At 53.0% G+C, this 16,076-nt stretch overlaps 1 protein-coding gene across 1 annotated transcript; it reads right to left on the reverse strand.

The window, feature by feature from the left end:
- Positions 1-6,767: 6,767 nt before the first annotated feature.
- Positions 6,768-12,487, reverse strand: MLN (motilin). Its single transcript, XM_068559180.1, is given in 5 exon segments — positions 6,768-6,781; positions 7,088-7,196; positions 10,281-10,375; positions 10,378-10,396; positions 12,371-12,487. Coding segments are annotated over 5 exon segments (354 nt in total).
- Between the last annotated feature and the right edge of the window lie 3,589 nt (positions 12,488-16,076).

Consider the following 16,076-nt stretch of genomic DNA (forward strand, 5'->3'; position numbering starts at 1 on the left):
AGGTCTGAACAGCCCGATGGGCGGGCCATGATGAGGAGGTCAGATTCAGCCGCCAAGGCTGCCATGTTGGGGAGGTCTGAGGGTTTTTGGCGTTTTGTTTTTGTTTTCCTTTTTTCTTTCCCACCTTGCTCAGTCCTTCTCGTCTGTAAGAGCAAGTGCTGTTTATTTCTGAATCCTCCTCCCCTTGCACAGTCCCTGGCACGTGGTAGGCACTCGATAAAGTCATGTTGATTTAATGGATGAATTACTTAATGGTAAGAAATAAAATATTGCCTGCCATATCAGTAAACTAGGGATCTAGCCACCACGTTACAGTCACCCCCAATCATGAGCCCTGAGGGAACTCAAGAAGGAAACAAGGGATGCCTGCCATCTAGCAGCCACTCCCCACAATGAAGCTTGAGGAAACTCTGGAAAACACAGGATACTGGCCCCAGATAGCTGAGGTGCATGTGAAAGAATGGTTTCAGTGAGCCCAGACTCTTGCGTCTTCCCATACATAGAAAAGTGCTAAATTCCTTAACTTGAGTCATCTGGTTTTCTTTTATTGACAGTTATCTTTTGTTCCAACTACCTGGTGTTGTTGCAAAAACTCCTATATATCCTGACTGCCCCTCTTCCCCTTCGGAACCGTTTTCTCAGTGTTATATGAGAGGCTCTCTCCCGGGCTTGAAGTCCTAAGAATGTCTGCTGAATAAAACATAACTCTCAACTTTTAAGTTGTGCATTTTAGTCGACAATGGTGAAAGACAAGCACTGCCGAGAGTGGGGAGATGGAATCCTTTGCTTCTCTCTGCGCTTGGGGACCAATGCGTTCAGGGAAGGGCTTTGTTTGGGTTGTGGCGTAGACCCCAGGCATGTTCTGGGACCTGGTCTGAACTAAGGTCATGGTTGGCAGGCCTCTGTGTTTTCCTGGCTGTTCACTCACTGACATTGAGCCCTAAGGGGCTGCAGGCCCTGCCCTTGGCCAGATGCTGGCAGGAAAGGAGCTCCCGCCAGACGAGGACATTGCATCCCGTCGTGGGGGCAGAACAGGCAAATGCCCTTGGGCTCTTAGGGGCAGTTTGAGCCTGTGCGAGGAGGCCGTGTGGCCGGATGGTGGGATTTTCATAAGGAGAGATAGATAGGAGAAGACCCCAAGATGTAGTCTTGTGTCACCTGTGGATTTAGGTAGGGGGTTCTTGAATCCAAACTCCACCACTATTAGATGTGCGATCATATCCAATTAACATTTCTAGCCTGTTGGCCAGTAAACCTCATAGGACTGCTGTGAGGATTAGAAGAGGTAATTTGTATAAGGTGCTCAGGACACATGCTCCACAGTGTTTGCACTTAACCCGTTTGTGTGCAGCGTCAGTGCTGTGTAGAACCTCCCACCGGACAGAGGAACCCCTAAGGGAAGCATGGGGAGTGGTGACAAATGGAAGTAACACTGTGGTCTTCCTTCTGCCTCCCACTCCCTCTTTGTATTCCTTCCACATCGATCATCAACTGCCTTTCCCGAACACTTATTGCTGGTCTCATAAATTCCATTCTCTTTCTAACCCTCCAATTCAGTTCTCACCTTCCCCCAATCTCGCCTCCTCCTCTATGGTCCCGTTGCCCACCCCCACCTTGTCTCCCCACCCTGGGTCCCTGGACAAGGCACCTCTGCCAGTGTTTGCATTCCTGCCACTTGCTCTATCACGGAGCATTTATCACTGGCCACATTGCAGGGGAAATGACAGCCTCCGCTTGGTCAGGCTTCCGAGTTAGCCTCGCCATCTCCCCCGACTTAGCTGCTCCCATGTGGTGCGATTTCTCTCACCAAGTGTTGTTTTCCTTTTCTCTGCCTGTGTTTGCATGGAATACCATGAATTTGATATAGTGATTGCCTAACACATATACCACATAATAGTATTTTCTTTCTTTCTGAAGCACTGTTTGCATGACAAATGAGTTGGTAACATTTGTGCTTCTCCTTGCAGCTGTGCAGTTCAATATATAAAGAATGAGCCTTTCAGCATCAATACTGGCCCCATGTATTCTAAGAGGGCTTGAAACTGATGCTTAAACAAAGTTAATGTTACAGCATTTCGCAGAGTTACAGTCAATTTCCACACAGTGGATCTCGGGGCGATTTAAAAAAATACCAAAACGGGGCCACCCCCGGGGTGGTCCCCAGTGTGGGCTTTGTCGGCTTTCCTTGTGTTTGGGGTCCTGGCTGCTGCTACATACACCCAGGGCCAAATGACCCCCAGCCCTCCCCTAGTCCCACCCGAACCCTGTTGTTTTCCCTTCAGCCTCAAACCCATCATGTTTGCAACAGTGCCCTCCCTCCCCCCATCCCCCAGCGCTCCACCTCTGCCTCACTGGGTCTAGCAGGCCTTTGGGGTAATGTGCCACCACTTAGAGCATATTTGCCAATCATGCTTCCCTTCCCCATCCCTCCAAGAGGAAGCCTCACAATCTGTTTGGAAAATTCAGTCAGAAAAAAACTCATGAGGGACTTCCCTGGCAGTCCAGTGGTTAAGATTCCGCGCTTCCACTGCAGGGGGCACGGGTTTGATCCCTGATCAGGCAACTAAGATTCCACATGCCGTGCGCCACAGCCAAAGAATTTTAAAAATTAAAAATTAAAAAATTTAAAAAAAGGAAAATTAAAAATAAAAAAAAAGAAAAAAACCTCATTTAAAAAAAAAGAAAAAAGAATAAAACCTCATGAGTCAATCGTTCCTCCCAGGTCTCGGGCCTCTACATTTTCCTCCTGAACTCCCCGATCCAGTCCACCCCTTCCCTGGATTGATAACCCTTCAGGGTCCTCCATCAACATTCTCCGCCCTCAAAGCACTTTTACCAGCTTCAGTGAGGTCAGTTTGTTGCCCATCAGTTTGTTTTATCCATGTGACCGTCCCCACACTTCCGACACTGACCCTCAGGTCTTCCCCTCCGAAGGGCTCCATCTTAGTGCTTCTTTGCCACCACCGCCCGTGTCGTGTTGGGAGCTGCCCACAAGGCCCCTTTGGGCCTTCTCAGATCTGCCTTTCTGTGTCTCTTCTAGTTCTGCCGCTGGGCCTGTCGAGTATGGGAACGCACATTTCCAAGAACAGGGCAATATTGCAAAGTCAACGGCTGTCCTGTGTGCCCTCCTTTCTCGTCACTTTGTTGTGGCTTTTTTTTTTTAAGGTGAGCAGCTCAGGCTGTGGTTGGTCTTCCTGATTTCTTAAAGTCAAAAGAGGGAAAACAAGCTCCAATGTCTAAATCTACTTCGTAACCACATCCACACATTTAGTAGAGATGAGGGGCCGCTTGGAGGATGCTCTGGATTCCCAAGGGGCTGCCATGCTGCCTGCTGTCCTGCCGACCTCTCTCTGTCTCGGCAGAGCCTTATAATAATAACAGCCATAAATCTTTTAGTGGGTTCCTTTCTCATTCTCTTCCTGCGAAAAGCGCTGCACACATTTATCAGGTCCTTAAAGATGCTCCGGACCATGGACTTGCCCTTGATCCACCTTGTCCCCGGCCTCGTGCATCCCTCTTGTCTATTCTGGGCTTCCTTCGAACCATAGCATGGGTGGCGTCACACCGTGGTGGGGGCACTGGGAGAGTATGGTTGGAAAGGGGGACGATGTGGGTGCAATTTTTGGCTTAGATTTGGACTGGAACGGCCCCAGCTCTGCCCAGCATCTTGCTGCCTCATCTAAGTACCCTGACCTATCTCTCTAGGTCAATGAAGGGGCAAATAGAGTCACAAAAAAGTGTCAGAATGGGTTTAATGAGCAGTTATGTTACCTGCTTTTCATCAGCAGTTGAAAATTAAACAAAACTCTCACTCTTTTGGCCACTTTCACACCTTGGTATCTGTGGGTAAGAGTTCCTTTAGAGGCATGGAATACATTCCCCAATGTCAATAATGAATTGTGTATGAAGAAAAATGTAATGCTTTCAGAACATTTTCTTTTGGGCTTTGTCCATGATTAGATTACACTAAATTATAGAGTACAGATATCAGGTAATTACTCTTTGCTTTTAAGTATTCAATTTCATGGCAAATCCACGTAGCTCAGTAATTATAAAATCACACCGACGTGGTTACCAAGAAAATACCTCATCATCTCCATCTTGTGAAACTAGGCTCAGGTCGCCCTATAATTACCCGTGGTCCTAAGTGTAAAAGTACATTCCAGATGAAAACGGGTAATCTGTAACTCTCTGTAATTGCCAGGTATCTGGAACGATTCTTGTAGATTTTGCTGGATAAATCTCAGCCAGACGTTGAGAAGCCGCATCCTCGCCCTACTGGTTCCTCTGGGCACTTTCCCTGTCTCTGATGCTGGCTGGGTCCTGGTCTAGACATCCTCTAGCTTTAATCAAGAGTGTGTCCCTCTTTTACTTCTGTTTTGTGAAAGCATGGTCATTTTCTCCTTGGCTCAGCTCAGAACCTCCCCAACCAACCCCCCACCGCTGACCCAGTTTTAATTTCTTCCAGTGGCAGGTGGAGGAGGAAAACGAGAGAAGAAAGGGGCCGACATATCTAAACAGGCGGCCGGGGCGCTGTGCGTAAAGAAGCAGGTGGTGGCTGGGTCCCCGTTGTGGCTCATTACTGCGAAGCACTTCAGAGGCCACCGGGTGAGGGTGGGGGGACCTGAACTCTGAACTCTGAGCTCTGAGCTGAGCTGAGCTCTGAACCGGCCTGTTCTGCGGAACCGACAGCATCCTCACGCTTCCTAGGTGCTGTGCTTGCTGAAGCAATTCCCATTTTAAAAGACGCAGACCATCCGGGGTGAAATCTCCTAGGTGTCTCATTTCCCTCCATAGCACCCATTTCAACCCTCAGGAGCTTCGGGAAAATTCCCCAGAGGGTGCTGGGACCACCCCCACCCCCCGCCCCAGAAATAGGCGCCCCCTACTGGGGGTGGGGGAAGGTGGTCTCACTGTAGGGGCAGATCTCAGCAGAGGGCGAGGAAAAGACGCGAAATCTGTGTTTTCCACAAGGAAAGAGACAGTGAATATTTTGTTTTTTTGCTTCTTGGAGAGCGTTACTGATAACGGAGGAACTTGGTGGAACTCGGAAGGGCGAGGAGGAGTTCTGGATCCAGTTCCTCCAATCGCACGCTTTATAGCTAGATTCCTGTGGCTTTTCCTCCCTTCACGTGCCCTGCTGCAGCCATTTATTAGCGGGTGTCTCTCCCCATTTATCAGCGGGTGTCTGGGCAGCATCTCCCGGGATCCGGCAGCTGTGCTTGGGTTGATCCGGCAGCTGTGCTTGGGTTGATCAGTACGTGCACTGGAAACTGTGTGAACGTGCTGTGTGCAGGCTCTGGGTCCCGTGTAAGGTTCCTCGAGGGGCATTCAGAGCACCCCAAGCGAGGGTCCTTTTTAAGGGCTGGAGTCGTCTTGTTCTGACTGTTATCCACGGCTAAGCCCTTGAAGTGGCTGGGGCGGGTGGAGATACGGAATGGGCACTGTTGTCTAATTGCTAGTAACCTATGGCTGGAGCTTGGGTTCCTATATGGCCCCAGTTTATAAATAAATGAACATTCATTAGCATAAAATTAAATTAGAATGAAATTTCCCATCCAGTTTTGTTTAGAAGGCAGAAATAAAATGGGTTGGCTGTGTAATTTTGCCATAGATGCTGGAGCATGTAGTCACAAGGTGATAATAATAATAGTAATTTGCTTTTTGCTGGTGCCTGCGTCCCCAGATCTCAAGGCAGATATTAGCACCTTGCTTTTGCAAAGGCTCATTGAGGTTAAAGGGCTAGCTGGAAGTTACCCAGCAAGGGGTTGAGCGCAGAGGCCTTAAAACGCTCTGGTCCATTAGACCTCGAGTCAGTAAACAGAAAATGGACCAGGATTCAGGAGGCCTGAGTTCCTGTGCTTGCTCGGCCACTGACTCAGCACATGGGCAAAAGATGCCGTCTCTCCGGGCCTCAGTTTCCTTACCTAGAACGGAAGGGCCGGCGCAAATCTTCTGATTCTGTGGGTCTCAATTAATATTTGCACACAGAACTTACAAAAGGCACATGCTTTGCTAATATACGCACCAGTTATGGCCAAACTCTCTCTGAGCTTTATTATTTCCCCCTTTATGGCATGACCTGACTCTGACCTTTGGAAATTAAAATATTAAATAAAAGAGTCATTTCTGTATATTTCATGATTTATTTGCTGGAGGGGAATTTGCTTGGGAGAGGGTGTTTTCTTTCCAAGCCCAGCAGATGGGCTGTGCAGACGGGCTCCCGGGGCCTCTCTGGATGGGGGGTGGTGGGATCCGAGTTCCGTCCAGCTTCTCCCCCAGGTGACCTGTCACTTGGCTGCTGGAGAAAAGCAAAGGAAATTTGCAGCTCAGAAGTGTCATCAGGTCCATCTGTGAAACCACCTTCTAAACCTGCCTGCAGGTCTGAGGAAGGAGGGGAGGTCTGGCCAGACTCTCCCTCTAGCTTTCTCCGTAGCCTGGGGCTAGTAATTTAACCTCTCAGTTCCTCCGCCCCAAACATTTTCTCCTGGCCTTTCTTTCTCCTCTCCTCCTGGGGACTAGGAGGTGAAATTGGTGGCTGTTTGTCACATAGGACCTAGCTTTGCACAAGTAACTCAGGCCGACCTTGACCCAGGGAAGGCCAAATGGGGCTCAGGACTTCGATTTGCAGAATGGATGGGGGAAAAAAAATGCAGGCTTTTGTGGCCAGACTGCGCCAGGGTTTCCATTAGAGTCACCAAGCAGCCTCACTGGCGTTTGGGGAGGGAAGGAACAGATCTGTGCAGGGGGAGGGTTCGGGGTTGCTGTCACTTGTGGTCCTCTGCCAGAAAGGCGTTAGGGAAAGGGGTCTGAGCCCTGGAGGCAGGGCCTGAAGACGCCCCTGGCTGGGGAATTGGGCCTCCCCAACCACCAGCAGCCATCCGAGGCCCGCCCCCTCTCCCCCTCCCCGTACCCCCACCAAATCTGTGATTAGGCTCCCCTCGGAGGCGGGGTGGGGTGCGGGAGCTTGCGGCAGAAGGCAGCTTCAGGTTCTCAAGAGCAAAGCAGAAAAACAAATCACAGCCCCCAAACCCTACTTGGCTACGCTGCAGGAATATGAACCCGGAGGCGCCCTGCCTCCGCTTACCTTTCTGGCTGGACAGCAGCACCTCACGCAGCAGCCCTTCCAGGGTGGCCCGGTACTTTTCCAGCTGCCTGGAGTTCATCCTCATTCCAGTTTCCACGTGAGCAGTCAGCTGTGAAATAAGGCAGAGTTAACAGGAAGGAAGAGCGCGCCGTTGACCCCTGGGTGCCCTACAGGTGGTTGGAGGATCGCGCGGGGGAGCCATGCCACTCTTCCGGATCCCCTGGGGTCCTCTGGGAGTTCTGGCCCCTCCCCCCAATTCTCACCTGGGGGCTGGATCCTGTAAGTTGCTGAGACCAAGCAGGGAGGGAGGAGGATCAACCAGCCTCACCCCACTGGGGAAGCTGGGATCAGAGGAGGAAAGTCCCCTCCCCTTCTCCTGAATGATAATAGCTAACACGTGGGAGTGTACCAGGTGCCAGGTGTCATTCTAAATGCTTTCCGTAGGTTAAGCCTCTCAATGACCCTATGATGTAGAGACACTAATGGGGATTAGTGTCCCCATTTTGCAGATGAGGAAACTGAGGACAAAGTGGTCAAGTAACTTGCTCAAGGCCACACAGGTACTAAATAGCGAGGGAGAAGTACACGCAGAGGGCCATGCTCCAGGGTCCAGGCCCAGGACGCCCAGGCTACGCTTTCTCTAGCACCTTGGGGACACATGTGAGACCGTGGAGGAGCTGTCTGGAGGCTCTCCACCAAGAGGGGTTGTTGGGGCAGAGCAAGGGGCACCAACCGATCTCCCCCCAGAGCTCCCGGTTCAATGGTCTTGCTGCACACGCCAAGACCCCCTGACTCTCCAGAGATCCGCGATGGAGGAGTCCCAGGCCCGCTCCCCCACCTCCCACCTGACACACCGGGGGTGGGAAATGGACTCAGGAGGCCTGAAGGACAACCTTAGGGGCTGCTCTGCAGGCTGGAGTTTCCAGCCCTGCCTGTGCTGTTCCCTTGCTGTGGGAATGGTTTCCTTACTTTAAAATGAAGAGGCTGGACTGAATGACCCAGAAAGGACCTCCTGGCCTGCATGTCATGGTTCTAAGGATAGGGAGAGGGGACAAGAGGTACCCACCCCAAGCCTCCTGAGATGTTACATCGGATATAACCTGTACCGTGGGAACCTCAGGGTCCGTACCATAAACTCTATCTCAGGTGCATTTCGAGGGCAGTTCTGAGCGAGCTCCCCCTTTGCCAGGCGGAGGACTCACTCCCGGCTCCCTCCTCTAGAGCCCAGGGAGCATGCGGGAAGGAAAGGAGTGCCCCCCCTTCTGCCGCTGCAGTGACAGCACCGAGGTCACTCTCTGTGCCACATGTATGACCTCACTGTCTGTGGACAGCATGCTGTGGGGACCCAAGGGGGTGCAAAGATCACTGGCCAGTGTTCACTGGGAGGCAGGAGGTGTGGAGTCCAGCTCTGTTCTGCCTTGACCACTGCGTGACCTTGGCAAGGCCCCCACCCTCTCTAGATATCAGTCTGCCAGTCTGCCCTACCCCCTTCCAGACCCCTTTACAGGAAAGTGTTCCACACTCAGTCCTGGGACTTCTTCTTTCTCCACCCACAGACTCCCCGCCCCCGAAAGGATCTTGCCTTGTCCTGGCTTGAACTTCTATATAATCGCTGATGACTCCCACATTTATGTCTCCAGCCCCAAACTTTCCTAAAGTCCAGACTTGCATATTGACCAGCCCGTGCAACATCTCCACCTGGGTGCCCGACAGGCATCTCACAGTTCACAGGCCCAGTCTGACCTCCTGATCTTCTTCCTGCCAACCTGAGCCAACCACAGGCTTCACCAGCTCAGTGAGTGGCAAATCCATCCTTCTAGGTGTTCCAGCCAAAAACCTTGAAGTCAGTTTTTACTTTTCACTTTCTTCACATCCTATATCCATTCTTTCAGCAAATCCTGTGGGCTTGTACCTCCAAAATATTTCCAGAATCTGACCACTTTGCTCTGCCTCCCCCATGACCACCCTGGGCTGAAGCGCTCTCTCTCTCTCTCTCTCTCTCTCTCTCTCCCCTGCCCCCTCTCCTCTCCCTCCCTCCCTCTCCCCCTCTCCTCTGGGCCCACTCCTGCCTCAGGGCCTTTGCACTGGCTGTTTCTTCTGCCTGGAAAGCTCTTCCCCCAGATATCCTTATGGTTCACTCCCTCCCTCTCTTCAGGTCTTTGCAGGAACAACAATCTACTCATGACACCTGCTCTGATCACCCTATTTAAAATTATCACCCACCCCATCTCCTTTCCCTGTTTTATTTTCCTCCACAAAACCTATCACCACGTGACCTACTGTAAAGTTTGCTTATTTACCCTGTTTGCAGTCTGTTGCTGATGCTTCCAGTACCTTGTTTCTGTTCTCCCCGGGAGTATGAGCTCCCTGAGGGCAGAGGATTTGTCTGTTTTGTTTGTCATCCTATCCCCAGTGCCCAGAAGCGTGCCTTGCCCATAGCAGAGGCCTAGTAAGTGTTCTCCGTCTGAATAAATGAGTCTGTGAAATTAAAGAGCCCTACTAGACAAACTCAAGGCTCTCTCCAGCCCTGACAATCTGTGCATCCTCACTGGGCGCTCATGGCCCTGGACCCTGGGTCCTGACGCAGTAGCTGTCTCCCGGCTCCAGTCTAGGGCAGGAAACGGCACCCCTGTCGTCTCTCCCTGAGGACCACAGCTGCCTTCTGACTGGTCTCCTGCCTCCACTCCTGCCGCCCCGGTTCTTTCTGAGTCAGAGCAGATGACCTCCCTGCTTTGAACCCCCAACAGCCTCCCAGGCGTCTTGCCTGGCCCACCAGGCCCTGCTGGCCTCTTGCCCTCTCTCAGCACCCCCTGGGCCTCGAGGGCCTCCGACCCACCAGGGGCTTCCTGAGCCGGGCCTTTGCACTCCCTGTTCCTTCTTCTGGGATGTTCTTGCTCTAGCTCTTTGCATGGGTGGCTCCTCCTGATCCTTCAGGTTTCAAATCAAACGTCACCTCCTCTGAGAGGCCTTCCCTCCGCTCCCCCGGCCAAAGCAGTGCCCCCAGCCCCACCGTCACTCTCTATTCTACCTCCTTATTTGGTGCCTAAAATGGTTTATTGTCTCATCTTTGGTATCTGTTTCTCCCTCCTAGGATGGAGCTTGTTGCCTCAGTGTCTGGTTCACAGAACATTCTGTGGTGGCCGGGGACCATCCCCCTACTGGGTTTCTCTGCATTGCCCCCCTGTCTGCTCACCTTGATAACTTCCTTTTCTTCTTCCTCCAAAGGCTCTGCGGGGTCCAGAGGGCCCACCTTCTCGGACCTCTGCTGTACACTCAGGGATTTTTTTGCCCTTCGTACCGCTCCTTTTCCTAGGGGTCGAGCACAAAACTGTACAAAACTCACCCTCCCTCAACCACCCGTATGGCCCCTTGGAGTCTCTACCCAGAGTGCTAAGTGGCCTGAGCTCCCGCTCAGGCCGAAAGAACCCCTTTTCCCAGGCACCTCTCACAGGGTGTCTCAGACACCCAGCAGCTTGACAACGGCCCTCGATTTGCCCACCAACAAGTCAACTCGAAGAGGAATCCGTTCCTTTGTAGTTCAAACATTACACCCAGGTTGTTACTGTTAATTAAGTTAAAATGCTGAAAATAATGGCCGCCCTTCCTGCATATTAAGTGCGAAAATGTGTTTTTCTTAGCAAAGAGCCTATAAAAAAAGATGGTGAGGGCGCCGTGGGGTTGCCCCGAAACTGGAGCCCCTGGGAGGTGATTTATGAGGCAAGACAGGGAGATGAATTATGGAGGAAGGAGTTTGCAGCTTCTTCATAAAAATGACAGTGCCTGGCAATTATGAGGAGGAAAACCACAGAGCAGATTAATGCCAAGCGTCCTTTGGTTGCCATTTTGCCAGTTCGTGTAATACTGAGTTTGACTCTTTCTGTCCAGCCTCACATCTTGCCGGGCATCCTGCTTGCTAGGTCCCTGAGCACTGAGATCAGATACACCCCCATTCCTTTGGTTTCTCTGAGGACACTCTGGGGGTTCAGCTCTGGGCCTGCCCTGGGACATGGTGATTCTGGAACAGTTGGTCATCTTTCCTGCAGAGGGAGCCGAGTGGTGGACGAAGGTAGGTTTAGGGGATCCGCTGTATCTCCTCCATCACTTTGCATGTCCACCCCTGAAGAAGGGGAGCCGGGTCCAGCCTGGCCTCTGTAAAGGATGCTGTTCACTGGGTGCATGGAAACCTACCCCGGGACAGAGCGCGTTGCTACAGAGGCTGAGCCTCAGGGCCACGTGACCTCCCAGAGAACTGACTCACTCATGGATCCCTATTGGAGCCTTGGTCTCAAGACACGTGGGACATGAACGTCCATTACTTCATCCCATTTAAAGAGAAACAGGGAATTCCCTGGTGGTCCAGTGGTTAGGACTCTGCACTCTCACTGCCGAGGGCCCGGGTTCAATCCCTGGTTGGGGACCTAAAATCCCACAAGCCGTGTAGTGCGGCCAAAAAAAAAAGAGAGAAACAAAGGTGGCAAGACACTCAGAACCCCTTGATGTCTAAAGTAAAAGGCCCAGGGAGGCAGGTCCAGCAGCCCAGTTTTCCTTAGGCTCCGCTGCCTGAGTTCCATTAAACCTGCCCTGTTTTCTTCTGGGCTCTAAAGAGAAGGAGGCTTTGGCCACCACTCCCTGGAAAGGCACCTTCTTTCCCGCTCGGACACTTGTGCCCACCTGTCCCCCATCCTTATCTCTCGAGGCCCTCAGCTCAGGTTCCCCTCTTCCGCACCAGCCCACCATGTTTTCTCCTGCCCTGAACTCAGTGCGTACCAGCAGCATTACTTACTGGACAATTAATCACATCCTGCCTTGTGACATCTCCCTTTTGTTTTTTGTTATTAGTGAATCTTTCATATGTTTGTGTCTTGGCTCCCGAGCCAGCTCCCTGAAGACGGGAGGTTCTGAGATTTCCTTGCATGTCTGGCCTCTCACCCGGGGTGGCCCTTTGTGCTGCAGAGATGCACCACAAATATTTATTGGCTTGTTAATTGAAAACCTCCCCTGAAGGATGGGCAGGGGTGGGAAAAGATATCGCCTGTGGGAGCCACTGATACCTTTGCGGCACTAGTGAAAGAGTGGAGGTGGCCGGGGGGACGGCTGGGGTCTGGGGTTATCTGGGGTCCTGGTTCTGCATATTTGCCTCAGTGTCCCTGGCATAGCTGATTAAACATGGGTTTACTGAAGGGACAGTTATGCCTCAGAGAAACTAACGTCACTTCAGTGCTGAGCAGGGCTGTGGGTCAACTCGGCCACACTGGGGAGGCGGGCAGCCTGGGAATATCTTACCTGCATCTTCTGGACTTCGCCGTAGGTGAAGATGGGAATGTAGGCTTCCGTCTGGGAAGCCAGCATGATGGCTGCATGCACCACCAGCAGAAAGGCCACGGCCTTGCGGGACAGCATTCTGGAGCTGGACGAAGACAGGAAGCTCCTGTCACCAATGTAGGGTACAGGGACAGGCTGCTGCGTTGGAGGCAGGAGCCCTCAGCTCTGGTCCATGGCCCACCTGGAGCTGTGTGATCTTGAGCAAGCCACTTACCCTGTCGGGACTTGGGTCTGGTGTGGGGCTGTACCAGAGGAACTCAGAGCCCCCTCTCTGCCCTAAGCACCTGGGAGAGGCTGCCCTGCCCCCTGCACACACCGGGGAAGAATCATTCCACTTGGCTCTTCCCTTTGTTACTGACGAGGTCTCCTGGGGTCAGCTGGGCTAATGAAGCAGGAGGGACCCCATGTTGCAGATTAAAAAAACTCTTAGATTGTCAGCAGAACCAAGCCCCAAGATCCAGAGAGCCCTGCCTGCTCCCTGAGCCGATTAGGATGATAAAAGGGATGGACTCAGGCCCAGCTGATTCCAGCTCTGCCTGGGAGCACTGGGCCAAGACCCCATGTCTAGAGAGGAAGGGCGGAGACCCTCTGCCCATGCGGAGGCAGAGCCAGATGGAACACTTCAGCTTGCAGCAGCATCTAAGAGCAGAACAGGGTTCCCACCCCTCTGGGCCAGCACCGGCTCTGGAACAAACCCCTTCCCAGGTCCAGCGAGTCCAGCTGCCTGCTGGCTGCCATCCAGAAACAACTTCCTCCCTGTAACAACCCGCACCAATGCCACCAGTGCTGGCGAGGTGCCAGCGTGAGCATGTGTGAGGCCCTCCCACATCCTGGAAGTGGGTGTGTCAGGAATGGCTGGCGGGAAGGAGGGCTGCCAAGACACCAGCGAGCAGGTGGGCGTGAGGACCTCAGGAGTGCAGGGACTTGAGAAAGGGGCCGGGGCAGGATGGTCCTGTGGAGGGGGGCGTGGCCTGCTGGGCGCTGGCCTTGGTTGATTCCTTACCATTCCAAGCCCTCTCCCACACGCTCCTCATGCCCACCTGGGAGCAGGTGTGATCTAGGGAGTGGGGGAGACCTGGGGAGGGGAAGGGACCCATTTGAAGGCAGTGGGGGCTGGAGGCCTGGCCTTCTGAGGCCTGGCGCTTGTCCTAATACCCTCTCCATGTGGCCTCTGCCCACAGAAAGGGGAGAAGGGCACCACAGGGGGCAGGCCCCTGGAGCAGGGAAGGGAGACCGGAGCAGCCCCTGCTGCAGCGGGGGTGGGGGGATTACAGGGTTCAGATAAAGAGCTTCTGGGGGTCACCTCAGGGCTCCCACAGCCCTTGGGTGGGCTGGATTCCATTGGGAGGAGAAGGTCCTGCCCCAGACTGGCCTCTAAGCTTCCCTGCAGGTCCAACTTCGACTCTCCCTTTGGAGAGAATCTTCCAAGGCTGTGGGCTTGTGTCCTGCCTCTCCGCTAGGACCCGTCTCCTTGGTTGTCTGAAGGCCCCTCTGTCTTCTTGCTCTCCCGCTGCCCTGTCCTACTTGGTCTCTCCATGTCGCTAAAACTCCATGGGAAAGAACATGAGAGTTCAGACAGTCAAAGCCTCCCATGCCGGCTGCATACAAATTCCCAGGAGGGTGGGAAGGACCACCCACCCACTGAAGACCACGTCTCAGAAACTGAGGCCCTGTGCTCTGTTGAGGTAACAGAGCACGGGTAAGGGTGGGGTGCTCTGAATCACTGTTCCTCCTTTCCTTTCCCTGTGGAAGTCTCTGGGGCCCCAGCTCCCTTACGGAGGAGACAGCTGTGTCACATTAATGGTGTCCCATTTCCTTCACGGAGACGCTATGGATCCCTTTTCATTCTGGTGTTCACATTTAATTCACTCCATAAGAATCAATAAAAACTTTAAATTAAAAAAAGGCAAAAATCCAATTGCTGCTCATTTTCGTGCTCCAACTGGCAGCCGGCATGTCACCTACATTCATTTGCGTTCTGGGGAGCTCAGAGTAGGAGCGAGGGCTTTTCACTGTATGATGAGCCGCTGATTTTCCTTTTCCGTTACCGGGAGTGGGGCTCCAGGTTTCAGGTGCTCGGCTCTGGCTGAGGGGGCACCTGTCTCTTCTCCCTCTCTCCTTTAGGAACCCTGGGCCCCACTAGTCTTGCCCAGCCATGTCATCTCCCTAGGGACCCAGCCTTTCCCCTTAACTTCCCAGAGCCAAGACTCCATTCCAAGTGGGATGGCCCTGCATCCCTGCTGGGCTCTGGCTTGGGTTCCCGGCCTGCAGTCGATGGCACCACCAACCCCAGAAAGCTTCACTTTTGCCAGGATTTGCACCCCCTGCTCCTCCCTCCAGCCTGCATGCCTCCGGGCAGCCCTGCGCTTGCCCACTGTGTGCAGCTTTAACCCGTGCGCTGGAAACCAGCTCGGGGCACTCAGTCTGAAGCCCAGGTAGGTATTTGAAGGTGGCAGAGGGCCACAGGAGCGGGTCAGCTCACCCCAGAGAGCTCTGGACGGGGCTGGCTCGGCTCACATCCCATCCTCAGGCTCCTGCTGACACCTCCCCCGCCCACCTTCTCCGGCTACTCACAGTGTGAGTGTGGTCTGAGTGGGCCAGGCGGATCTTCTCTCTGCTTGTCCGCTGGTGTCTGACTGGTCTGATGGGCCCTTATATACCTCCTGCCCTCCCTTTGGAGCCCATTAACCTTTGGCCATACCTTTGGGGGCTCTGAGTGGGGAGCCTGGATTCTTGAAGCTCGTGGAAACAATGGGCAGGGCCTGCCACGCTGTGGACGTCAGGGCCTTTCCTGGAAGGCCCTTTTCTCGAGTGACACTCAGGGTTTGGTGGAGGCCAGCCCCCGCCCAGATGGCACTCTTCTGTCCACTTAGAGCTCGACTGCCGCTCAGAGGGTCATTTTAACAAAAGCGCTTTGTTTTTGTTACTTACATATATAATGTTGACCGTCTCCAGGCCACTCTATTGATCAGATTCTCTGTTGGCCTGTCAAAGCGCTGTACTAGGAAGATAACTTGTCTTCAGCCTTTCCCCTGAAGCTCCTCACGAAAGACAGGACACCAGAGTGTGTGGCAGCATTTCAATAGATTAGGGAAAAGCAAATGACAGTCCAGACCCAGGGCCGTGGAGGCCCAGAGTCTCCGTGGAGGCCCAGAGTCTCCGTGGAGGCCCAGAGTCTCCGTGGAGGGCCAGGGAAGGCGTAATGCTTTCAGTACAAAAGGTTTGTAGTCTAAACGGGGAGAAGGGACACCTACCCTGGACATCTTTTGTGGTAATTGTGTCATTCAAATGGTAACTTTAAAAATATTCAAAGAGGGAAGAGGTGAACGTATTCTGCGGTCAGACAGGGCTGGCTGCTGCTGGCTGGTGCCGTTTCCAAATACAGTGGCGACTCTGGCACCACTCAGGGAACGCTCGACACACGTGTTCTAATTAAATCTCAGCAACCCCATGAGGTTGGTGCTCTTATTTTCCCCATTTTACAGATAAGGAAACTGAAGCACGATTAAATCCCTCTTCTGTGACCCTACTGCAAGATCTCTTCATATAAAGGTCAAGGTTGGATGTGACCAGGTGTGGCAGAGGGTGGGAGCGGGGGCTTCTGGGATGCAGGACACACACAGGTGCAGAGGATGGTGGTGCCCCGGGAGGTCCACTGTGTGGTTGG

This window comes from Eschrichtius robustus, chromosome 12 (assembly GCF_028021215.1).
Source record: "Eschrichtius robustus isolate mEscRob2 chromosome 12, mEscRob2.pri, whole genome shotgun sequence".
NCBI lineage: Eukaryota > Metazoa > Chordata > Mammalia > Artiodactyla > Eschrichtiidae > Eschrichtius > Eschrichtius robustus.